The sequence below is a fragment of the Dermacentor andersoni genome, chromosome 1, assembly GCF_023375885.2.
Source record: "Dermacentor andersoni chromosome 1, qqDerAnde1_hic_scaffold, whole genome shotgun sequence".
In the NCBI taxonomy this organism is placed as follows: domain Eukaryota; kingdom Metazoa; phylum Arthropoda; class Arachnida; order Ixodida; family Ixodidae; genus Dermacentor; species Dermacentor andersoni.
The window spans coordinates 235,853,085-235,879,363 of NC_092814.1; the positions used below are offsets into that span (position 1 = coordinate 235,853,085).

At 42.1% G+C, this 26,279-nt stretch overlaps 2 protein-coding genes across 10 annotated transcripts in view; one reads left to right on the plus strand and one right to left on the minus strand.

The window, feature by feature from the left end:
- LOC126547922 (uncharacterized) overlaps positions 1–7,625 on the minus strand; it is a 289,018-nt gene extending 281,393 nt beyond the window's left edge. The window contains exons 1-3 of the mRNA XM_055063464.2: positions 7,406–7,625; positions 6,297–6,318; positions 5,340–5,408 (exon numbers count right to left, since the gene is read on the minus strand). The gene's annotated coding sequence lies outside the window, so the exon portion shown is untranslated. The remainder of the gene's footprint in view (positions 1–5,339; positions 5,409–6,296; positions 6,319–7,405) is intronic.
- The window catches only part of LOC129381021 (uncharacterized), a 114,459-nt gene that overhangs the window by 1,842 nt on the left and 86,338 nt on the right, over positions 1–26,279 (plus strand). For 5 of the 9 annotated variants that reach the window (XR_008609267.2, XR_008609271.2, XR_008609272.2 and 2 more), the window contains exons 1-2: positions 163–5,204; positions 15,951–16,067. Coding sequence is in view for 5 of the 9 variants with exons in the window: in XM_072289840.1 (XP_072145941.1) it covers positions 15,995–16,067 (73 nt within the window). In the remaining 4 variants the exon portion in view is untranslated. Of the gene's footprint in view, positions 1–162; positions 5,205–8,539; positions 8,677–15,923; positions 16,068–26,279 lie in introns of those variants that run through there. The other 4 variants (XM_072289847.1, XM_055063474.2, XM_072289848.1 and 1 more) reach the window with 3 other exon arrangements.

Here is a 26,279-nt window from a genome sequence, read left to right on the forward strand (position 1 = left end):
GCTGGAACGCGCAAGAACCCGGCAATTCGCGAAGCGGCGTTACCAGATGCTTGCCAAAAAAGAAAATTAAATCATACGAATTTCATCGATTGAACACAAATAAAATTTTTAAATGCAAAACATACTTGTTATTAAAACATTACCGCGACTGCTCTAAAGCTGTCAGCCAATGAAAACGCTTTTTCCAAGTGCGACGAAGCACCACAAGAGCACAACAAGCGCAAGAGCCGCGAGCTCCCGAGAGAGTGGATGTGCCGTGGTACCATAGAACTTTTTTCTTTCTCTATGGTGGTACCGCTGGTTCTTTTCTGTGGTTGCACTTGTGTGGTTGTACCATGGTTGTACTGGTTTTACCTCGTTGTACACGTTCCGCATAGGTGTTCTTTGGTTCTGCCTGTTCTACGTTTTGTTTCTGTCGTGGTTTCTGGTGTCTAACATCCTTCTGTGTTCTGTGCCTAAAGGTAGCAGTTCTCGCGGACGATGTCGCGTTAAATCTACATAACAAAGTCAACTTTGTGACGTATCGGGACTCGTGGGGTTTTCAAAACGTCAAAGAAGTTTTGACTTGGCCCAAAGCCAGTGCATTGCGTAGTTTTGTTGGATGGTTACAGGTCGAAGCAACCGCCGCCGTATAATGGTATTTAATCATTTGACCCATGGACGCCGAATGCGTGAACACATGCCGAAATTTGGAATATTCATATCACGTGAGATTTTGTGGCACATGTAACCATAATTAGTGAAATATGCTTTAAAAACATAGGCAAAGCAATAAAAAAACAGTAAGAGCCACAAGTGATGCACATTTGCAAATTTTCATAAATGTGCCATGTCAACTGTGTAACCACTGGTCTATGAATAACAGGCAAATAACAGCACCTGGTGGTGTATGGAAAGCAATGCAGATCAGTCCCTAAATATAAATGGACATTGTGCAACGTAGTGACTGCACTTTTCATTCATGATGTGCAATCCTGTGGGATATTGCTGTACAGATAAGTGTTCTGAATAAGTTTGGCCCAAGCAACAATTTGACATGGAAAGCGAGTGCCACATTTGAGAGTATTATGCACCCCCAGATACACTGAGGGAAGACTGATAATGATGTAATGGTCACATTATAGGTTCAAAGTAAGTTCATTACCCATGCCAATGTGTTTGCTCTATGTTTTATCACTCTAATGTCATCCTTGTCCTTCCATTCTTGCAACATATTGTGACATTCTTACCTTGCAACAATGTGTTAAGTGTAGACCTGTGTACTTGATAGAGTGTTTTCCACAAGGTGATTTCATGAAAACTGCACATGCACGAAAACCTCACTATACAGGCAGGGTCAAACGTTTATGGGATGCAGAATCTGAGAGAAAAAATATTTCTTCAGCCTGGGCATGTAGCCTGTATTTCAAATGTGCTATGTGTAAAAAGAATATGTGACCAACCTATTGTTGTACTGATTTAATGGCTGCAAGCTGAAATTGTGCTGACATGTAAACTTTTGTGGAACGTAATCCCATAAACTGTCAACCCTGCCAGTGCATATTGATTGCAAAGAGAAAACGCAGCAACTCTAGTACACTAGTAGCAGCTGGTGTATTTCCTTAACTGCTCTACTTTCTATTTACTTTCATTGGTGTGACTACACTACGTCGTGGGTTATGCAGGAAGCATTCTTTTATTCTGTGAATCGTTAATATCTCTATCTTTTGTTGTTGTTGTTGTTTACGAAGGAACTTTGAAGTTTTGCTTAATTTGATGCACAAAAATTTTGCGAATTAGACAGTAACAACACAAGTGTTCCCTCTTTGCCCTCACTGTGCAGCCATGGTGTAATGGTTTGGCTCCTGGCTGTGGACCCCACCATTGCTACTTTGATACCAACTACTATGACTCATTCTTTTGAATCAATGGAGCATTTGTGTGACATGCATATGTGGTTCAGATTTCTGTTGGAGCCAGGCATATAGACTGTCACAAAATCTGAGGGGCTACAGCTGCAGTGTAACATGTTAGTAGACCTGAAGAAAGTTGGAGAGAGAGTTTGGCTGCAGAGAGAGGAACTGAAGGGAGATTTGGGCTGCTCCATACATGTTGGAGCAGCCCAGGACCAGTACTTTATTTTATAATGTGCTGTGGTGAATCTCACCTGTATTAAAAATTATTGCATAAGGGCAAAAATGTGAGCATGTGTATCATTAAAAATTATATTCTGGAGTACACCCAATGCACAGTACACAATTGTTCTTGCATTGCACGTAAAATTCTTGCTCGTGACAAAAAAAAAAGCTTTTATTTTCTCACTTCAAAGTAATTCCACCATGAATAACATGAGCGGAGAGGATAAGGAGAATGTGCAGCCACACTCAAGGCTCTATGCGTTTCATCGCACCAGCGCAGGGAACTGTAGAAAATATGTAACACTTCTGGCTACTTAATTACATCATATGCCGAGTGCACTTTACATATGTCCTTTAGACGACGCGTTGTAACCATATGCGGGGTGCTATAGGGATGATTGAGGATGCATTTGTACACAACGGCGGTGCTCGGCCTGCGCAGACAGACTCGCCAATACCCGTCAGCCAGCTGCTGCGTTCTTTTTTTTCTTACATTTTGTTGCGAACTAAGCGATGAAAGCACAACGCATGTGAAGGTACCAGCACTCGGCACACTTTGTCCACATTGCTGATAGCTTTCAAGGCGGTCGCACCGTACGCAGCAGCCGCCGAAGTAGAATGCCCCCCCCCAGTGCTTTGCGCACAAGATTGAGCCGCGATCTTTGGGTGACCCGCACAAGTTTCACTCTCACATATGGCATGCAGCGACGATGTTATCATGCTTGGACCTTATACAGGACATCACACAGCCACGGTAGAAATGCACCTAGAGTGTCCACATAATTGCTATCGCAATAACAAAGGAAGGCAGATACGAATCTCCCTTCACATCGCAACTATTTCTTGTGTTTATAAGCTGTCTCATGGGTTTAAGAAGGTAGTAGGAAAGGTCAGAGTAAGAGTATTGTTAGCAAACTCTCCAATCTCCCCCCCCTAAAAAACAAATAAGGCCCTAAGAAACAAGTGTGAAAAGAAACTTACACAAAGCCATGTTTACATCAGTTGGTTTGCGATTGTTGGTGCGCTGTTTTACTAGACTTCTTTTACCTGCAGGCGCTGCTATATAGGCCAAATTGGCCAATGCAGAAATGACAAACTTGGGGACCGTGCACACTAGATCTGTTGTGAACTAATTGGCAGAACAATGTAGAAAAATGTAATGGCAGTCGATCAGTGTTTGAAAAATGCACTATTTCACAAAGATATTTAGGTGAGATTTGTGAAGCTTATCACATTACCAAACTAATTATGCTTCCTCTTTCACTGCACTGCAAGTGAACTGTGCTATTTATTGAGCATGTGACAACTCATGTGACTGTGACAGCATAGATTATTTTCTTTGTATTATTGCATGCTTCACACATGCATACACATACACACAAGTCAACAGGCAATAAGAATGGTTGTTCAATGCTGTGTATAATCTCTGTTCTACCTTTCATGCTGTTGCACCTGATTCTGCAATTCTTTTTTTAATGTTATAGATGGTCGGGAGCTTTGCACCTTGCAGTAGTTAAAGCTAATCACTGCTTCAAGACCCACTCTTACAATTCAGGATAGCTTTGGCTTGCTTTCAGTTGTGCATGAAAAACAATCCATTGTGTAATGTTGATAAACATTAAGAAAGGAATTCGACGGGGTTGCTATAGGGGCTTGTTAGTATGGCATCATCTTTACTGTAGTGCAAGCAGAATGATCGGGACACAAAAAGGCACATGCCTCGCAAAAGAGCTTCTCTTACGGCTAGGACAGATCCTATTGCAACATGTTTGCTAAACTACAAATTATACTAAATCTCAGTTATTGGGAAACTTAATTGGCAATTATCACAATTTCTGATGTGTGCTAGTCCAAATGTGTTGCTCCCCAAAATGATCACTTTGTATCTGTTCTTTATCTCTACGGTACTTTCTCTAAGCACAAGTGATTCAGTCATTTTGAAAAGGATATCTTTTCAAAAGTATTACACGTACACACGTGAAAGATATATGAAAAGAACCACAAGCTCGCCAAGTTTATACACCCTCTACAATTAAATGTTCAATATGTGCCCCTTTGATGACGCGACACATCCAGACGATAATCGAGCTCATTCCATACATTTTGTAGCATAGTCTTGTCAACTGTCTGCACTGCAGCACTGATGCGTCCTTTGAGCTCGATTAAGGATTGCAGTAGTATGGGTACGTTAAGTTTACGTACCCATACTATTTACCCATACTACGTACCCATACATATTATTACTACTACGTACCCATACTACTACCCATAGCTATTTTGACAAGGGGACCTGTCTCCATCAGGACGAGCACCCAATTGTCAAAACATTGGCTCCAGGCACAAAGCTTCCCCTGTGCATGCTGTGTCAAGTTTCCATTTTCCTGTGACCCCTTTGTCATGCGCTAAACCTGTAATTTGTAATTGGCTTAAAGATTAACATCTCCACTAATCAAAGTGACACATCTTTATATGTTTTCTCCTACCCCTGCCCACTCTACGTAGAATGGGTGAGTGATGTCACTCAGAAAGTGAACTCATTTTCCAGTGGCACATCATCTGGAATACAGCAGGCACAGCATTGCTCAAATCTTTTTTTTTTTAATAACGTTTTATACATTTTAATTTGTTTGCCTATTACAAATAAAAATACAATAAACACAAACACTTCAAAGCAGTGGCATACTTCTGGCTGAGAAAGTGGACCGTCTACTGCAACTGCTATACCTGTAATGTATTTGTGCAATATGTGCAATAAAAGGAGTAGAGTAGAGCCTGTTGAGGAAAGCTTGGCTCTGTGGAAGACCTAGTGAGCTGCATGAAGGAAGGAAAGGAGGAGAAAGAATGCGACAGAGATGAAGGCTACTGCAGTGGCAACAGCTGAACGAGGTGCGAAACAGATAATTGCATGTGAACTTGTACTTTGGTCCTGTTCCATCATGAACGAATTGGCCTCTGCAATGTCTCCTCCGGTATGAGAAAAAAACATTTCTGGCCACCAGATGCACCTGTGACATTGCGACTTCTCTGTGCTGTACTCTTATTTCCATCGCAAGAGCACAGCTGAACCAGCATTTCTCTCCTTACACTGTAAGTACTTACAGGGATTGCTCTGCAGCGATTGCATGCTGTAGGAGATGTGACAGCTGCACCTAAACTTTAATTTGAAGCCATCATCACCACAGTGACGAGAAATAATGCTTCGAAAGAGATGTGGAAACATACTTGGTTTAAACTGAAGTAGGCACATGCATTACTGGATGACGTGCCCATGGAGGCAGGACACAGTCATAGCTGCACGGAATAAAAATTGGGGAGAGGGGGAAGGGGAATACCACAGCTTGAGAGGAAGGTAATTTTTTAACAAAATTTATCTCCTTTAATGGAGCATGCTGTCGCAAATCTTTTTACGAGAATGCTTTCAGTGGAAAATATTAGTTATACCAGAAACTGTTTTTGAACCACTTTAAGGAGTTCATTTGTATTATCTGTTGTTTGGGTGAAGCCAGTGTTGGTAATTAACTGGATGCGGCACTATTGAACACTGGCTTCCATAAAATGACAGCAGGATTGTGGTTGTAATACTGGACAAATTCACAATAAATTTAGAACTTCTGCTTATGTCACTGAAGAGAGAAATTTGGCACATGCCATGCTTTGTGAGGACATGCAGCAAGTTTCAAATGCAGGTAATAGTAAGGGCTATTTTGACCTGGAGCCTTGCTAGCACAATTCACTTCGGCAGTACATACACAATGAAATAAGAGCATGTGTGTCCTGCCAGATGAGTTTTTTCATAGGCATGGAGTAGGCAGAGGGATTGATGTGTATGGGGGGAGGCGCTGGAGGATCAAGTTAAGAAATAAAGAGCCTGCTGGCCAGTAGCGAGGTTGTAAGGGTTCATCACGGCCTCGAATACAGTGTACCCTGATGCAGGTAGCTGATTTGTGATTAAACGTATGTGCAGAATTCCATTGCCTTGTAAACCTTTTTTGAGACCTTGAATGGCTACTGGGGTGCCTGAAACATCTCACAGTTGGATCATTGGCAACTTAGAAATGACAACTTGCACAGTGATGTGGAATAAAAGTATCATTACCAGGGAACTGGCTTCTTGAGATGCATAGCACTCGTGAACTCTGATGAAATCATGTGTTGACCTGAAAAACAATGTGCACTCACCTTCTGAGCAGGGTAGCACGACCTGTATAGACAAGACGGTTGTCGTCACTAAGAAAGTCAGAAGTGAAGCTTGTCGATGAAGCTGCTGAAATATAACCTGGTGCAAAGTTTGCATTCGGAAGAGTTCATATACCAGCCATTGCGCTATGTCTGTATGAGCTGCACCTCCTTTTGATGCGCTTCAATAAATAAGTGCACTTGTGGAAGTCTGCTTGATCTTATAGAACCAGTTGGGCCCCATTGCTAACTAAACATAAACAATTTACAGGAAGAACAGTGTAAAGACCACCCTGCCTTGTTCAATCATGATATAGCTGGATTTACGAGGTGAAATTTCGGATGCAGCTTCTGCATACATAATTTGACGAAATATAAATTGACAAAGTGCTTTTGCGTCTTTCTGAACAATTAGTTGACAGAAGAGATAGCTGCTTTTTTGCTAAAATTTAGTGAGGTCCATTTTTCATGGCGCATTTTTTCCCCAAAAAAACATGCATAGCTAGCTCATTTCAATTTAAACAACATCAATTGCCTCTACTGTGTAAAAGCAAATAAATTTCTGTACATGTGACAACTTTGAGATGTACTTCAGAGGGCAAGTATGCTGGCACTCTGATGTATGCTTGACAGTGCTATATACTACACAGCTAGCCATTGGTAACTTATATACGTGTTATTTATGTACGTAGCTAGCTTTTTTTTTTCTACACTATAACTCTAAGCAGTACCTTTGCAGTTAACTTTATGTATTTTTTTTAGCAGACAAGGTTGAATAAAGAAACCCTTGTAAACTATCCTGAAAAGAAAGAAAGTTTGTCAGTGTGAACTGGTCCTTTAGGAAGTTACGATTGCTATCTAGGCAGTTGGAAAACAGTGATGCAGTACCGAGAGAGACATATATATTTCTGTCCACTGTAGTGCAGCTGTCGAAGGTCTGAACGCCACACACCATCATCACCTTATTTAAGTACACTGCAGGACAAAGACCACTTCCAAGAATCTCCAATGACCTCTATCCTGCGTCAGCTGATCCCACCTGTATGCATGCAAATTTGCTGATCTCATCGCTCTATCCAATCTTTTACCACATACAACTGTGTATCCCTTACCTTTGCACCCATTCCTTTGCTCTAATAGTCCAATTCTTATATGTTCTATGCAAATACATGACCTGCCTAACTCTTCACGATTACTTTCTTAAAGGGACCCTGAAACAATTTTGTACAAATGCACCGAGTCGTTAGGGTAGGTCCTTCTGATTATTAAGTGACGCATTTAAGCGCTCCGCATAAAGCATGTAATTTTTTATAAGGTTTTAAAAATGTGCGTTGCTACCGATCGCAGCGGCGCTGCTCCCGAGTTTTCAGCCACCTCCTCCCAATTGACGTAGGTAGCCTAATTGAAATCAGTTGGGCAAGCTATCCAATTGGCTACTCAGGTCGCGTCATCGATAATTTTTCCAATCGTATGGTGCACTAATGTTGTTCATAATAGTTGGAATGTAGGTCAATTTATTTTTATAAAAAAGAAGATAACAAAAACAGAATACACAACGACAATTTATCACTAAACTCAAGCACTTCTGACACACAGGAAATGTCTGCTTGTGTTGCAACATCCCTCATCTTTATGCAAACAGCGCAGTCAGTGTTGGTCTTAAGCATTCTTTTTGCAAGCACCATGTATCACCCTTGTTATATTGTGGGCTGCAAATATTGCCAATATGACAAGATGAGACATCGTGTCCCTCTGCAAGGCAAAATGCAAGTGGTGTGGCTGAAGTGCATCAGGCTGTTGATATATTCAATCAGTACCACCATCTACGCATTTGTGGCCACCACTTCATGCCGGAGGATTGTTACCAAAATAGAGAGCTTTAGTATGTCCGGTACTCAGGTAAATGTAATCACAAATGGACTGGACATTTTAGTGGATGAGTGAAGGCACAAACGTGAATGGCCTGCACAATGCAGCCACCTGGTGGCACAGAGCTCAACCAAACACAGAGCTAAAATCGCAGTAACCAAGTATATTATACTTTGCTGCTGGTGTAAATTTTCGACAGGAGTGTAGCCGTGAACACATCGTCTTTTTAAATGTTTAAAATGTTTTACACTTGGTCATACATCAATAGTAGCTCTGTGTTTGGCTGGTTAGGCTCTGCACCACCAGGTGGCTGCACCTTGCAGGCCGCTAACATTTATGCCAAAGCCTCTTCATCATAGTGGTAGTAGTATGGAGGGGCTTTCGCTTACGTGGTCGCCCATCTGTCAACGCGCAGGTCGCCTGCGGTAACGGAATATCGGACACGCTCAATGCTGCGACAGAACACTTGCAACGCATGCTGCTTGGATAGCTCTTGCGGGGGATTTATGGCCAGGTAGCTAGCAAAGATGTTGGAGAGGCTTCGCATGCTGACTCCAAGATAACCGGAAGTAGACAACTCAACATCATACCATGACACACAGCCAGTGAAGGCAGAGCTTAGCCCAATCACTCGGTGAACGAGTTGAGGAGGAAAAGCATTACTAGGGAGGAGGGTAACTTGTAATCGTCCGTAGCACTCTTATTATTATACGCTTCACTTAAAATGTGGCGCTAATGTTTTACTGTAGCCGTACACTCTAAAATATTGTACACCCTTTGGGACTTATCTTGTCCCCAAACAATAATTGTCATCTGCCTTGCTTGCATTTCCTCTCTTGAAAACTCGGCGCTCGCTACTTTCCTGTCAAGAATGCTGTATCAAGCTGATAACGTGCAAACCGTTCATGACTAGGAAGTACTGGGCTCATAGTGTTAAAGAAAGGAAATGAGGGCAAGACAGATAACGATTATTGTTTGGGGACAAAATACAACCGAAAGGGTGTAAAATTTTTTTTTGGAGTGTACCCTATGTGTCTACAAGATTTGTTCAAGCCGTTTCAGGGACCCTTTAATGAGATGTGTTCAACAATAACTTAGCTGCTGTGTCACATAATTAGTATTTTTCGATGAAAAAAAAAATTCTTGAATTTTAAATGAATGGTTGCAGGTGGCCAGCATTAATGTTTATTTTTCAACTCTAAAAATGCTACTTTTTTATCAGCATATTTACTCTTTATTTTATTTCCTAATTCACAATTACCTGTACCACATGGTATATGTGACTAGCCATAAATCAAAACAGAGACGTAGGAAAAATATCTCAGGACACCTAAGCACTTCTCACGAGCTGCATATGCAAAAGCATTAATGTCCATTTGAACACTGCTGAGCGTTCCTTCGGGTTATGAACTCATAGTGGGCAAGTAAGCATGTTGAGAACACCTGGTGCGCTAACACAGCATCAGGTGTTCCAATTCACCTGCTCTACTCCTTAGAGCCACACTCGTGACGTGGCGTCGCAGCCAACGGGAATTTAGGTGCTATTTCACTGCTACAGATGCAGCCAGCTTTTTGGCTCATAGGCCATTTGATGTTTTCACATCAAAAACATTTGCCAGCAACTAAACTGAACATTGATTGTTGTATTCATATAGGAGGTTGTGGCCAAGTACTGCACCAGGGTGGCCAATCCTGCTCTGGTGAGAGAGTGCGTTACCGGTTCTGGTCACCGGGATCAGGCCGCACTCCAGGCCTGTTTATGCAATTTTATCAACACGTGAATTTTTTGTTTCTTTTTTTATCCGGCGGAAAATTGCGCGGCACCGCGATTCGAACCACAGTCCTCTTGCACGCAAGGCAGATACTCTACCCCTTCGCCACCGCAGGAGTTGTATGCCTCATTTAACCTACAGTGGTGCCTTCTTCGATCAGTCAAGGTCGACCAATCTGAGCTCGGTTAAACCGCACAGATGGCACTCAACTGGAGAAACCTGGTAGTTTATGACCTGGCATAGGCGGTCATAAACTATTCACAGCGTGTTTACAGGAGCTATTCAGAGACCTGGAGTGGAAAGAATTGGGGATAAGAGTTAATGGAGAATACGTACCTTAGTAACTTGCGATTCGCTGGTGATATTGCCTTGCTTAGTAACTCAGGGGACCAATTGCAATGCATGCTCACTGGCCTGGAGAGGCAAAGCAGAAGGGGGGGTCCAAAAATTAATCTGCAGAAAACTAAAGTAATGTTTAACAGTCTCGGAAGAGAACAGCAGTTTACGATGGGTAGCGAGGCACTGGAAGTGGTAAGGGAATACATCTACTTAGGACAGGTAGTGAGCGCGAATCCGGATCATGAGACTGAAATAATCAGAAGAATAAGAATGGGCTGGGGTACATTTGGCAGGCATTCTCAAATCATGAACAGCAGGTTGCCACTATCCCTCAAGAGAAAAGTATATAACAGCTGTGTCTTACCAGTACTCACGTATGGGGCAGAAACCTGGAGGCTTACGAAAAGGGTTCTGCTTAAATTGAGGACGACGCAACGAGCTATGGAAAGCAGAATGATGGGTGTAACGTTAAGGGATAAGAAAAGAGCAGATTGGGTGAGGGAACAAATGCGAGTTAATGACATCTTAGTTGAAATCAAGAAAAAGAAATGGGCATGGGCAGAACATGTAATGAGGAAGGAAGATAACCGATGGTCATTAAGGGTCACGGACTGAATTCCAAGGGAAGGGAAGCGTAGCAGGGGGTGGCAGAAAGTTAGGTGGGCGGATGACATTAAGAAGTTTGCAGGGACAACATGGCCGCAATTAGTACATGACCGGGGTAGTTGGAGAAGTATGGGAGAGGCCTTTGCCCTGCAGTGGGCATAACCAGGCTGATGATGATGATGAAACTGAACTTGAACATCATGTTTCGTAGCACATTTTGATTGGAAATCGGGAACATCGATATGTGGTCTATGTATTCCATTTGGCAATGACATGCGCAAGAACAGGTTCTTAAAAACACCAGAACAGCATTGCATTTTCGAAAAATTAATATCGTGCACTTTTGCAACAAGACAAAATGAGAAGAGAAAAGGTAGCACTCCCTCTCTATCAAAATCTTTTCAAAGCACAGTCAGTTTCCCTGAGTTACTGTACACACAAAGGAGTGCATCATGAGCTGGTTTTTATTAAAGTGATGCTGGGGAAAATATAGTGATTCACCATAAAGCTGGCAGCTCTATTCTGTATTATGTCCAAGCATAGCACACAAATTCACAAAGTGAGGGTTTCAAATCATGGATACATTAGAAAAATAAAGCAGCTCTTATAGTCTCAGTGATGCATCACTAAAATTATTTATAAATTTCAGCATTCTACTAACTTTCATGGACATATTCAATGAGTCTATTTCAGGTAAAATTAGATAAAAACAGACATTAAACATTTATACTTTGAAACTTTCGTCGGGTTAACATTATCAATATTGTATGCTGCTAAAGGTGCAGTGCGCTTGTGCATAATTGGTATATGTTGACACATGGAGATTTTCGAGTGTCTTCCACTTTATGCACACTCATTAATGCAGTGCATGTGTATAAGGGATATTCTTAACCGTGTAGTAGATTATAAAGTTGCCAGTGTAGAATTGTACATGTATATCGTTATTCCATGTGTGATATATTTTATGTAAACCATACAACGCAAAGGTCCTAGGACTGAGCCTGGGGGACACCAGATGACACAAGAATTTATTTATTTTGCAACAAGGGTGCAAGCCAATTCCATCAATGTCTTCCTCTTTTGCCGTGTTAATAGTCTGTCTGCTGGCACCGATATTCTTCACTACAATCTCAATACTGTCAGCTGCCTTTTTGAAGTCCAGGCAGGTATGGTTACATAATATGACAAGAATGCATACTTTCCCTTCAAGGAAGTAAGAATAAAAGCATAATAAACCAAGTAAACACTTCCAAGCACACATGTCATGAACAGTAGTGACAGTGTGGTGTCAATGTGGTTACATTTCCTGTTAAAAAGAATGGTTAAAGGAGGGCTCATGACACCAAACATAAAAGAAAAGGAAAACCAACCGCATTTACAAATTAAGTGCACCTACACAGCAGATAAAAAGGATTTGGGAGTGACGGAGTTGACCAAATTTTGCAAAGGGTCGTTCAATTTACTTATTGTTTTATAAAAGTTATTGAAATTAAATGAGAATGAGCCATTTCATTGCTTTGACCCTGGTCTTTCTTTCCTTTCATCACTGCAACCATACTTGTTCAGGCCTTGTGCAGCACATGTACAATTCACGATGTTCAGCTACTGATGAGCAACCATTATCAGTCTTTATTTTTGCTAATCAGCCAGTGAATGCGCTCCACTCAACTATTCAAGCCCACCAATGGTTCCTTTCAATATATTTAACAAAGGTATAATAGACATTGTCATGCCATTTCATCAACATCAGCCTATTTCCATGTCCACTGCAGGATGAAGGCCTCTCCCTGCGATCTATAATTTTCCCTGTCTTGTGCTAGCTGATTCCAACTTGCGCCTGCAAATTTCTTCATTTCATCACCCCACATAGTTTTCTGTTGTCCTTGGCTGCACTTCCCTTTCCTTGGCACCCATTGTGTAACTATAATGTTCCACCAGTTATCTACCATGCATTACATGGCCTGCCCAGCTCCATTTGTTTCTCTTAATGTCAACTAAAATATTGGCTAATCTTGGTCTCCGATCCTCACCGTTCTCTTCCTGTCTGTTAACACTATGCCTATCATTTTTCATTCCATTGCTATTTACACGGTCCTTAACATGTTCTCGAGCTTCTTTGTTAACCTCCAAGTCTCCGCCCCATATGTTAGCACCAGTAGAATGCAATTATTGTACACTTTTCAATGGCAGTGGTACGCTCACAGTAAGGATTTGGTAATGCCTGCCGTATGCACTCCAACCCATTTTATTTTTCAGTAAATTTCCTTCTTATGACCAACGTCCCCTGTGAGTAATTGACCCAGGCAAACATACTCCTTCACAGACTAGAGGCTGACTGGCGATCTTGAACTCTTGTACCCTCGCCAGGCTATTGATCATTATCTTTGTCTTCTGCATATTTATCTTCAGACTTGCTGTTACATTGTTAAAGTCCTCAATCATTTGTTGTAATTCGTCCCCGGTGTTGCTGTATAGGATAATGCCATCTGCAAACCGAAGATTGCCGAGGTAGTCACTGTTAAACCTCACTCCTAAGCCTTTCCAGTTTAATAGCTTGAATACTTCTTCCAAGCATGCAGCATTGGAGATTATGCCTCCTTGCCTGACCCTTTTCTTTATAGGTATCTTTTTACTTTTCTTGTGGAGAATCAATGTAGCTGTGGAATCTTTGTAGGTATTGTCTAAGATATTTACGTAAGCCTCCTGTACTCCTTGATTACACAATGCCTCTATGACTGCTGGTATCTCTACTAGATCAAATGCTTTTTCATAGTCAATGAAAGCCATAAAGAGAGATTGATTGTACTCTACAGATTTATTAATGACCTGATTGATGACATGGATGTGATCCATTGTAGAATATCCCTTCCTGAAGCCAGCCTGTTCTCTTGGTTGATTGAAGTGTCACCCAGAGTCTATTCGAAATTATCTTGGTAAATATTTTATACAATACTGAAAGCAATTAAAAAAAAGAAGCTAATGGTCCTATAATTCTTCAATTCTTTGAAGTCTCCCTTCTTATGGATTAGGTAGTATAATGTTGGCACTCTTCGAGCTCTTTGGTGCACTTGAAGTCGTGAGGCATTGCGTATAAAGTGCCGCAAGCTTTTCAAGCATGATGCCATTATGATGCCAAAATATTACAAAGGAGTGACAAGAGAGAGCAAAGAGGGTGTCGCAGAGCCCCTCTAAATTTGAGTTTACTGTGTGTGCATGTTTATAATCATTAATGAAGAAGCACACTGTGCTGTTCTTAATGGCTTCAATGCAGTGGATTTCAGAAAATGTGGACCATGCAAATTCAAACTCAGTACTAATAAATACTATGTACACTAGCTCCCATATAGTGAATAGGGGAACTGAAAATTACATTTCAGATAGCCTATGGTGCAATGCAGTAGCAGCTATCTACAAGGGCCAGCAATATCAGTCAAGTGTTTAATGTTTGTGAGAAGTCTTTGCCATCAGACTGTTGCTAATTCAGTAACTTAAAGGCAGCATTATTACCTTTTCAGCCAAGTGTAATTATGTTTATCAATGATAAATTACTGGATTGTCAAGGTTACCAGTAGTTTATAATGCAGTCGAGAACCCACGAATAATCACTAGTGGGGGAGCAAATTTTACAGTAAATGACACAGCCATTGACAATTTAATACCATTTTGTGGTTTTATCTGGCAGTTCACTTGAAGGTTATGAACAATATAGGCCCTAAAGAGTGTCCTGCAGAATGCCAAAGGTCATGTCACTGTAAATGAATGGTTGCCTGCAGCAGTAAGCTTACGAAATGAAAGTTTCTAAGCCAGGATATTAAAAATTCAAGAGGCCACGTTCTGACCGCTGTGACCAGAAGCCACACTAAATTCTTTTATGATTTGAAGCATCAATGCACAGACTATGTCAATGACTAATTCCATGACCTCCAAGAAACAATAAACCATGCTCTTGGATCTCGTATCTCTGCAGCTGATATGGCAAAGCTTCTCTTCAAAGGGACACTAAAGGAAAATATTAGGTCGAGCTAGATTGAAACATTAAGCTTCTGTAATAATGAATTCATAATTTTCAGCGAGAATAGAGCTTTTGTAAGCAAGAAAGTTATAAAAATGTAAGATCAGAGTAGTGCCAGCTGTCATGGAGTATGGTACGTACCTCTCTCTTGTGATGCATGGCATGACATCAAGGCACAGGGCGGTTGGTGCTGCCAGCCAGCTGGGAGACGAGGTATGTACAAACACTACAAGCGAAGGGCGAGCAGCAGAAGATAGAGCAAGCAGAGGCGAGAGATTCGAGGAACGCCGCCGACACAAGTTGAGAGAGGGGCCAATTCGCAGATACAAGGGGCAGTGGTGGTGACATGGAGATTATGTCATGGCCTCATTTTTTGTGTGGGCAATTCAAATTTAGGAGTGGCAGCCAGATGTTCGGTGGCAATTTTCTGTGGAACAAAGTCATATATTGGCTTCAAGAAAACGATGATAGAATTCCCGACAGATAAGCTAGCAAACTAATTCAATATTTTCCTTTAGTGTCCCTTTAAACTTCAGAAAAAAAAATATAAATTCGAGCTAGATTGAAACATTAGGCTTCTGTAATAACGAATTCATCATTCACAGTGAAAATAGAGCTTTTGTAAGCAAGAAAATGATGAAAATGTAAAATCAGTGGTGCCACCTGTTATGGAGTATGGTACGTATATTTCTCTTGCGATGCGTAAGCAACTGTAAGCAATAGATGCCCCTAAAGCTCATTTTAAGTCATTTTATTTGCACATGAGGTGTCACCTTGATGCCCTTGGCAGTGACACTCAAGCCACTCACAGCAGAAAGGTCATGCAGCCAGATAAGAGTACTGACAGTTGTAGTGATCCCACAGGATCAGCGGGAGAAGGTGATAATGAAGGACCAGCAGTTCCAAGGAAGAAGAAGAGAGGATTATGAACAAGTTCTAATAAATGGCTAAAGGCATAGTGTTTTCACCGGTACTTTATATTTGGCACAGCCGATGACAGTAACTAGATGTGGGTAACCTTCTACCTCGCAGAGTGAGACAGCCATCTACTGATTGCAGGCTATGAGCTGGACGGTGAGGACATCGTTGCTGCACTGAAAGAGATGACTAGCCCTGGTAGCCCTGAAGCCATCGCCGCCAATTCCAAACATCTGATCAACGATGTCATCACTACAGGTGTGTGAAGCTCAACATACCTCTCAGATTTTGAAACCTGGAATAAACAAAATGTTGATAAGGAGTTTGTTTCAAGCCATAATGATGCAAGCACAGAAATGTCAAGCTTGTCAAATGCGTTAACCCAGTTGGCTCAGTTGCAAAGTAACAACTAGAGCAGCAACAAGCATTGCTGACGATAATTGCATTGGACAGGGCTAATTGCATAGCAGTAAGTCCGGACATGTTCGACGGTAGTTCATCCAGTGTATACGGTTGGTGGAACGTATTTGAATACGCATGTGAACAGAACCATTGGTACAGAGACCCCGACAGAATATTCAACATGCGAGCCTACCTTTCTGAAAATGCCAAAAAGTGGTTCAACTTGCCTTTTGTCCAACACAACGAAGATGCATGGGAGTCATAGAAAAACAGTGTTCTCCTTGCTTCCAGAAAGAACCCAGTAGAACACTGGAACAAGGTGATTATTTAAATTATGGGGTTTTATGTGCCAAAACCACTTTCTGATTATGAGGCACGCCGTAGTGGGGGACTCCGGAAATTTCGACCACCTGGGGTTCTTTAACGTGCACCTAAATCTAAGTACACGGGTGTTTTCGCATTTCGCCCCCATCGAAATGCGGCCGCCGTGGCCGGGAACAAGGTGATTATTTATAAACAAAAAGATGATGACATAGTTGATTATTTCTTCAAGAAGTGACAATTGCTGTACAATGCGGAACCAAAGCTTCCAGAATCATATATGATGCCTCTAATCATATGTGGCATGAAGAAGGACCACCAAAAACAAATGCAAAAATTATGCAGATCCCACACACTGTGGGAATCAATGTAAGCAAAGCTTTCTGTGCAGTTTGCTTTGATCGACAATAATTAGCAGCGATGTTGATAGCGAATGTTTAATTTCTTCCAACGTTTAGTACAACACAAGAGTTGTAAGTTGATGTTAAACATTACCTTGCATGCACCGCTGCTGTTTGTCGTGTAGTACACAAAACACACAGGGGGAGGTGTTTGCTTGAGACGGTGTCTTGCACCATACTTCATAACCTCTGAGAGGGTTGAACATATTCATTGCCTCATATGGCACATCACATCATGGCAGAAATATTAAACTTTAATTGAAGTATGGAGCTGTGCATGTCGAAACCGCAGTCGGATTATGAAGCACGCTGTAGTGTCGGACTCCGAATTAATTCTGACGCTGTGGTGTTCTTAAACGTGCACCTAAATCTAAGTGTACAAGCATTTTTTTATTTCGCCCCCGTTGAAATGGGCTGCCGCGGTAGAGATCAAACTCGCGACTCCAAGACCTATGGTGTGCTTTAATGCGGCTCTGCTTCTGCACGCCCTGCACTAGTTGTCCGCTTGACAAATTTGCATGGTGTTTATTTTTCAGAAATAGCAGAAACGTACCGTACTGTACCTTGAACTGAAATTTATTCTGTTTGCCTGCAACCACTGTCATGTCTACAGTAGCAGTGTTTCCTTGGATTCTCACGTCACCTTTTCCCTATCCCCCGTCCCCTTGTATGGGAACTGCAAGTGAAGAGTGGCAAGGCTGTTATTCATGCATTTCGCGACTGTGTCGGTTCTACCCCTCCCCCCATTCCCTGCCCTCTCTCCCCCCTCCTCTCCACAATTCTATCTAACTTCCCTCTGAACTTGCATGTTAGTAGAAAGGTAAGCACTGCAATTTCCGAGATGCTTTTGCAAGGGGGGAGGGGGTGTCACGGATAATTACACCAGTCAAGAGGCTATGTGGCGATGCCCAGGGAGGTCTAGAGGGCATTGTGCATATTCGATGCAGTGTGGTCGAAACGAGTTTCTCGCATCTCCTTTCTTTTCTGCCACACTTCCATGTATGTACACGCTCTGAACCACCACCCCGACACGGTGTGCCAGACAGCAGCAGCAGCAGCAGTGGGAAAGTCAAAGGAAGAGGCAAAGAAAGAGGCAAAGAAAGCTTCACTTTAATAAAGGCTCCCTTAACCTCTGAGGAGCTGCTTCATTGTTTAAGGTATGCAACATCCGAGCCTACAGCTGAAGTCATGTTGGAACAAAAGTCGAACCTAAGCCAAACGAGATAGGGTCATTAAAAGATGTTCTGCCTTATCCGAATCACTATGCAGCAAATCAAGATCAACATCAATCAAGTGAAAACCACGCACTGTCTCAAAAGTGGTCGCATCATTGTTCGCAGGGGTATGTAATTAAAGAACAGGAGACTGTATTTATTGTAAGCCCAAATATACTGTTCGCTGACATGGTTGTAAATGGTTCCCATGTCTCAGCAGTGATTGACGCTGGTGCTTCAGTTAGCCTAATCAATGAGAAGATGGTCAATAACAATGACATCCGTCCTGGGAAACCGATCAGGGTTTGCAGCTATGATGGAGCTCGCAGGGAGTTCACGAAATGGATGGAGGCAGAAGTTACCTTTAGAGACAAAATAGTCCATGTGAAGAGCCTCGTGATGTCTTGTGTCGATTTTAATTTCCTTTTATCCAAACCCAACATGAAGCTTGTCAAAATGAATATACTATGGAATGATGTCATCACAGCTGACAACATGGGAAAATGCTCTCATATTAGTGAAAAAGAACCCAGAATGGTTACGTGCATTGACTAAGTGACGAAGTATTCAGAACTCGTCTCTATTGGCTACCACAACGATCAAAGTGCCCTTTTAACTGTGAGACAAAAATGTAGTCAGAAAGAAGCCATATGCCATGAGCCACCAGAAGAGGACTTGGCTAAAACAGGAGCTTCAAGGAATGTTGGTCGCTGACATCATCAGACCGTCCACATCATCGTTTGCCTCGCCGATTACGATCGTGCCTAAAGAAGATGCTTTCTGCTTATGTATTGATTACCAGATCATCAACAGGCAAACCGATTTCTTTCCTTTTCTAATGCCAAGAGTTGACGAGATAAGTGATGAAACCGGTGGGTGCGAATGGTTTTCAAGAATAGACTTGTGTAAAGGATATGTAAAGGCAAGTACCCTTAAAGGAATTTACAAAGAAATTCACAGCATTCATTACACCTTTTGACTCGGATGCATGGTTTCAGAAGATGACGAATGGTGTACTTAAACATTTCAGTGGGAAATTCTGCAATGTATAAGTGGACGGCATTCTAGTTTATTGAAGGACCAGAAATGACCACGTAACTCTCCTTTCAGCAGTACTGCAAGCACTCAGTAATGCACGGCTGAAAATCAACATGAGGAAGAGCGAATTCTTCTGTCACACCATGGTATTTCTCAGCAGATGCTTTGATGGAAAAACCAAGAGTTCTAAGGAAGAAAGTATGCAGCAGATCAAGTCTCTTGCGAAACCTCACGACGTTCATTCCCTGCGGCTATTTTTAGGCCTCGCTGGGAATTTCTTAGTGTTTATTAAAGACTATGCTAAAGAGACAAAGTGTCTAACAACCTTAAGTCAAGAAGGTGTTTCAGTCATGGTCTGATAAATGTGAATGCTCTTATTTGGAGCTGGTTAACATCACCTCATCTGACCCTATACTAACACTTCCCCACTTCATTTTACCTTTTGAGCTATACACTGACGCTTCACGCCCCAGAACTGGAGCTGTTCTTTACTAGAGAGTGTGGGGGAAGCACATGCATCCATTTCCTCCTGCGTACTCACATTGTCACGTTCACACGCTGTGGATGCGTCGAGAGCCGGCGTAGACATGGGAGAGAGCAAACACCGAGTGCTGAAAGGCTTAGCCGCATGTCCGAGGATTCCGCGCGCGAATCACGGTCGTGAAGTCCGCGTCGCCGATGCTCGGAATGCTTAGCCGCGGGTCCGAGACGTCCACAGATGTAGGGATCGGCCATGCTACTGCAACGTCCGCGTAGCGCCTGTTTTGACACGTCGAGATTACGGCAAGCGGAGACTAGGTTATCTGCCTCGTGCGCTTGCTCAGGCACTGATGTGTGCATGCAGCGGCCACAGCTCTCCTACCATGGAATCATTCAGAACAGTCCTCGCACACCACTTCTCTCACTCAAGGCTCCAATATTAGAAGAAAAAAATGAATATTTTAGAATTTTAAATAGTGAATTATATAATCAAATATCAATCAAATAGCAGTGGCTCTTCGATCCGTATTTGAAATTTCAAACATTTCTCACCCCTAGTAAATGACAGTTCTGGAAAACCAGAAATGTCAGTCTTACCGTGAGCAGTCTTCGTTAGCCAGAAAAGACAAAGACCAAAGACTGGCTTGAAATTCCTGCACTAGTTCTTCAAAAAGATATTAAAATCTGGGGTTTTATGTGCCAAAACCATGATACGATTATGAGGCATGCCGTAGTGGGGGACACCAGATTAATTTTGACTATCTGGGGTTCTTCAAGATGCACCCAGTGCACGATACATGGGTGTTTTTGCTTTTCGGCCCCATCAAAATGCAGCCGTCATGGCTGGGATTTGATTCCACGCCTTCGGGCCTACCAGCGCAATGCCAATGTTTCTAAACCACCATGGCAGTCGGTGTTGGGGCAGCTTGATAGTTTATAGATAAACAAGAATTACATTTCATTCTAACGGATCAAAAAACTCAGCCTAATGAGTTTTGAGAACTTTTATGAATAAGGATGGCCTGGACATATGCACAAATACTTTGGGATTCAATATGTACTAGTAACGTTACTGAGCTGCAGGTAAAGCAAGAAATTTAGAAAGAAACCTTGTAGTCATTCTCTGCTAATAACCAACATTTTTCCATCACATTAAATGTATACAGTCTTGAAAGATACTACACTGGAGCACCAGTAGTGTTGCGCTTCAGTGTATTCGCATTGCAATCCTCGTTACGACAGCCTCCCAGCCCCATGCCTGGATTGGCTGTAGCAGTTAAAGTGGTAGGTCTAATTCAATTACACACTTGCTAACTCCTAAATTTTCCCTACTGTTTACAAATTTGGCTTCATTTTATGATTTACTAACTTTGCACGAAGTCTTCTGAAAAATAAATTATTTTCATGACAACGTCTAACTTGTTGGTCTCCAAACTCTACCATTGGGAGTCTTCGGATGGTGAAATGACGCCAGACGAGTACTTGAGTTGAGCAAGTTTATAAAAAAAAGTTCTTGAAGCTGGCAATATCTGCAACAGCAGAGTCACTGGAAAAGACACTGTAATCTAAAACAAACGTGTTGCTTATCTGTTCTTGCTGTTCTAAGATTGCTGCTGTTTATGTCCTGTGTTAAAAGGTAAATCATGGTTAACAAAGTGCTTATGTATCCTTACAAAGGTGTGTGCTCAGGGGAAGCGTTAAGGGGGGGGGGGGGGGGACGCGGCTTTCGCATCGCGAAAAATGTCAAAAGAATCATTTTTTTTTTAAATCACGTTTTCAGTTTCTATAACTCTTTTTCTATCTGATTCCGACATATCATCGCTATAAACCACGTAGAAGTGCTCTAAGAATTTGTTTTATCAGCCAAGGTGGCAACAAATTTCACGGAAATCAAGAAAGAACAGAGTCTTTCAAGCCACAATATATCTCGAACGGCGCAACCAAACGTTTCCATCTTGGTCTCATTGGAAAGCGCATTTCTCCATCTTCAAATTTGCTGCTTCAGCTATCTCCTGCATACAGAAACAAGCACACAAGGAGCAAATGATTGAAGGTCGTGCTGGGGTCTGCGATTGGCCGCGTCCATCACGCGACTCCAGTGCGGTTCGCCATTGATCCAGCGCTCGCGTCGTCTACTCGGCTCTTTGCACCTCGCGTAAAATCAGTAATGCCTGGCTTCGTGACAGCATATACACGAATTTCTTGTTTTATTATTAGGCGAGTCTCCCTATGTTAGCATCTCCTTAACACAATGTGTACTGCTGTAGTATCTATACTTCAACAAACACTATACGTGCACCTGGTGACATGTTCCCTTCTTTCCTTACTGCCTTTGTTATTGTGCTCCATGAAGCTCTGCAGTGTTCTGTAATTGCAAATGGTACTGCATATGTGAAATGTATATAAGCCTAACTTTTTCACCTCACAGAAATTCAAATTTCACTTTGTTTAAAAATAAAGGAGGAAATATTCAATATTTGGAAGTCATTTTTCGCTAATATTCGTACAGGATTTAGAAGTTTCGCTATTTGAATACCCCTATAATTCACCAATCCAGCTTAAAGTACTGCAAATTTGAACAATTTTCTTTGTCAACTCAGTATAATTGCACTATGAAACCTCAATTTCTCGAGAACATCACAAATAATTACATCACCTTGTAATGCAACCAGTTCAAAATGTCCCAAAGCAGTGTGGTTTCATATGTTAAGCTGGAAACATGCAGGCCTGCCAACTTTAAGGTTTTAGAAATGGTACAGTCAAAGACACAAAATACTACACTTTGCTTAAAAATACTAAGGATTGCTTTAGTACTCACGATGGGGACCACTTACTAAAATAATTCACAGAAATCGTACCGCAGGAACGCTGTAAACAGGCACACTCTTATATTCGCAGCTAGAATGATATGTGTTACAGACGGAAATATTCATGAAGTTTATTCATACAACAGCAACCTAAAATGTGGTTGCCGTTATCCGCAGCTTCAGTGGAGTCCATGGGTGGTGCTGCTGTGGGTACGTGTCTGAATAATCAGGCGGGTCCGAGTAATTCTGCGCTGAAAATCAGTCGGCGACTGTATTTATATTTTTAAAAATAGAATGTGACCTAAGCTGGATGAAAACCATTAGCGTCTATACAACAGTCGCAAACAAGCTTTAAAACCCGGGCATATTACAATAAAATCGTAGAAGTTGGCAGCTATACATATGTTATAGAATCCCGAGGTGTCTGGCGTTCTCACCCGTGCTCTTGGGACCAAGGAACAACACAGTAGTGCAAACAATCACAAGGGCATTTATTGCACTTTTCATAGACTAATGCTGCTAGCCGAGTTGCTATCCACAAAACATGCCAATGAGCGCACAACAAACCAAGGAAGTCCAACTCACCGTGACCGGGTAGCGAGCGAATATGTTAGCCCCATGCTGGACAGTAACGCCTGGTCGTTCACACATACAGTCACGCGAATGGTGGCACGTTCCAATGATCCTATTCGTCCATTCTGGTGTAGGCCTCACGAGACTGTCTCGCAAACCTCCTTGGTCTCGCAGAAGCATGGATCGGAGCACGCGCGGAACGTCCGCGCCTCTTGCCGAACCGGAGCCACAGAGGAAAAGCCTACTCCCTGTCGCGCACGACCAACCCTGCCGATAAGTGGCGCTAGCATGGCCACACTCGCGCCATCTCTCGTAATGCACTGCTATCCGGCCGACCACCGCCGGCACTAAGCTATGCGGAGAAGCCGGATTACAGGAGACACGAGACACGCGAGCAAAACAATATATCAGGCGACGCGTGAGACTTGCGCATCCCCACAGGTGATGGTGGTTTCGTGATACCATGCATGTACTCACTATGACCATACCACTGTAAGCTCAATCCGTGAAGCACTTAACAGGATAATAGGGGAAGGGAAGCTGAAAAGGTCCCCCTGCATTCTAAAAAACACGACAGCAGCAGAGGACAAGGCTTTACCAACGTTTGAATGCAAAGCAGAGAATGAATGATGGAAGGGCCAATTAGGTGGGATACAGCAAGCTTCCAGCAGCATGATCATTTTGTGGCCTTCAGTGACTTCACAGGGATGACTGGCATACACAAGTGGGTTGTGGTACACCATGTTACCGCCATGTCCTGGTTCTGCGAGTCCAGCTTTATGTCCAGAGACGCACTGCACTTCGCAGTACAGCTTTAGACATGAAAAAAAGAAATGTATTTCCATGTCGGTACTCCTTTAGCTTCACATTCCTCTTTAGCATTCTTTTAAGTAGGAGTGTACGAATAGCAATTTTTGAGACAGAATCATAACAATTTTTGAGAAAGAATTGAATATGAATCTAATAGTGCCAGACGCAAATCGAACTGCATACTTTTCCAATAGTGCGTTTTAGTTTGGTATTTTTACACTCCGCTCAGCATCTCTACCCAGCACCAGAAAGGATTGGATGTAGAATGCAAGCTCGCTGGCTATCACATGGCGTTCCCCAATTCGATGTTTTATTTGCCACTCGACAAAATGGGCCAGTAACGCATTACAAGTGCACGTCTAGATACCTCATGGACAAATAAGTTAGGTACATTCGTTTTACTTTATAAAAGTGACTAATGTTTTTTAAATTTTGTTTCACTTCCCTGAATTTGGCCAGAGGAAGCTGCAACTACGAAAGGTCCGGCCCGCTTTGCTAAGCGCATAATTAAAATGTGAAAATCGCCTGCCACTTTGTTGTGGCTTAGTGAGGGTACTCTGAGTGGAGCAGACCGTAAGGATGCTCAACTAGTAAAACACTAATAGCCTTTTTCACAATTCATAAAAACTTATGTTAACATGATAGCACATACATAATTTTAGCAAGATTATGTTAATACATTACATTGCACATTATGTAGCACAAATTCAGCATTATGAACAAATCATCACCTTGTTCACTTACTCCGGACTCTTTGGCAAGTGCAAATGCTAGAGGTTTAGCCAGAAAAGTCTGGCGCCCTGAGTGCTATAGTGCGCTCCACTAAGCAACTTATCATACTTTGTCTACTATGGCCACATAGTGAAATTTACCACGTTAGCGCCAATTTTATGTTTGATCATGCACAACGAAAATCAAATCGGACAAAATTCAAATCATTATTCAAAAAGTTTAAAATATTGACATCCTCTGCTTTTACATGTAGGGATGAAACATAGCTATTAGATGACAATGGCCAACACAATAACTATCCAAAGAAAAGAGGAAAGGCAGGGAGATCAAATGAACGAGCGTCCGGTTTGCTACCCTACACTGGGGGTAAAGGAAAGGGGAATAGAAAGAGGGAGAGTGAGCTCTCAGTGCACGTGGGAGGATGCACGGGGACACCATAAGCAGTCTCTTAAACCAGTGCAAAACTATCATAACTATCCGGAGAGGTCTACTAATGAGCAACTAATAGAATTAGTATTTTCGATCTTTTAAAATCAAGAATGTTAGCCAAGCTGCAATTTGCACAGTCAACCACTGCAGTGCCCATGAACTTGTGCTGCTGCATTGTTATAGGGATGGAATACAATAAATTGTTTTTATGCAGAAATTCAGTGCACATCAATGCTTAGCATACAAAACAGCCTTTTAGTACAACCCTCCCCCCCCCCCCCCCATTTTTTTAGATAAAAAGAAACAATTTCCGAAAGACTGTGCAATAACATATGGTTCTAGCAGTCTCTCTTATGGATTGCTCACTCATGATATGGGATATTAGGCATGAACTGAACATTTATTTTCAATTTTAAACACAGGAATGACTGCACAAGTTTTAGTTGCATGGAACCCAGCAAATTCACATTTGCCAAGAAACAGGATAGAGTGAATGTTGTATGGTGCCATTTTTCAGAGCACCAACCTTTAAACCAGGGTTAGGACAATGGTCTACCCAGATTTAGTGTCAATTTTTCTGGAACTCTCACACAAGTTACCAAGCCAATTTTAAATACAAAGCCAAATTGATATGGAATCACAGGCAAACATGGTATTTGTCTGAAGTTGGCAAGCAGCACTCAAAGTAAAGCAGTCATCAGCACTCCTAACACCACTTCCAGCAAAATATTTTGTGCAGCCTGTTTCTTGGTACATGTCAGTACAAAAAACAAAAAATCTGTAGGATGCACTTGAGAAGCAGCAGCCTTCAAAGAGCATGCACGCATAGCGTGACCCATAAAGCCCTCCAACATTAAACAATTTTGCATGCAAAGGAAAAAGCAACCATCACTCATTGTCAGCAGAACATAAAATACTTGTCATTACGTAAGATACTTAGAACCAGATAGAGTGAAGAGTTGAGATCAGAACATAGGAGTGGGGAACAAATTGTAGCACTCGTTCCCTCCCCCTCCTTCCCCTGGTCTGTCTTCATTTTCACCTTTTCCATTCCAGCCAGGAAATGAGGCTAATGTGGGACAGGTGTATTTGGGAGAATGCTGGGGGAAGCCTCTTCGCAGCAGCAGCATGACAAGGCTACCAGCAGTGTACAAAGAAATTACTCTGATCTTTTCAGAGCAGCAATATTCACTTTAACCACATGGCAATTACAAAAAATCACGGTAGAGGTGTCCACCGTTGCAGGTATCATGCTTTTTCGTT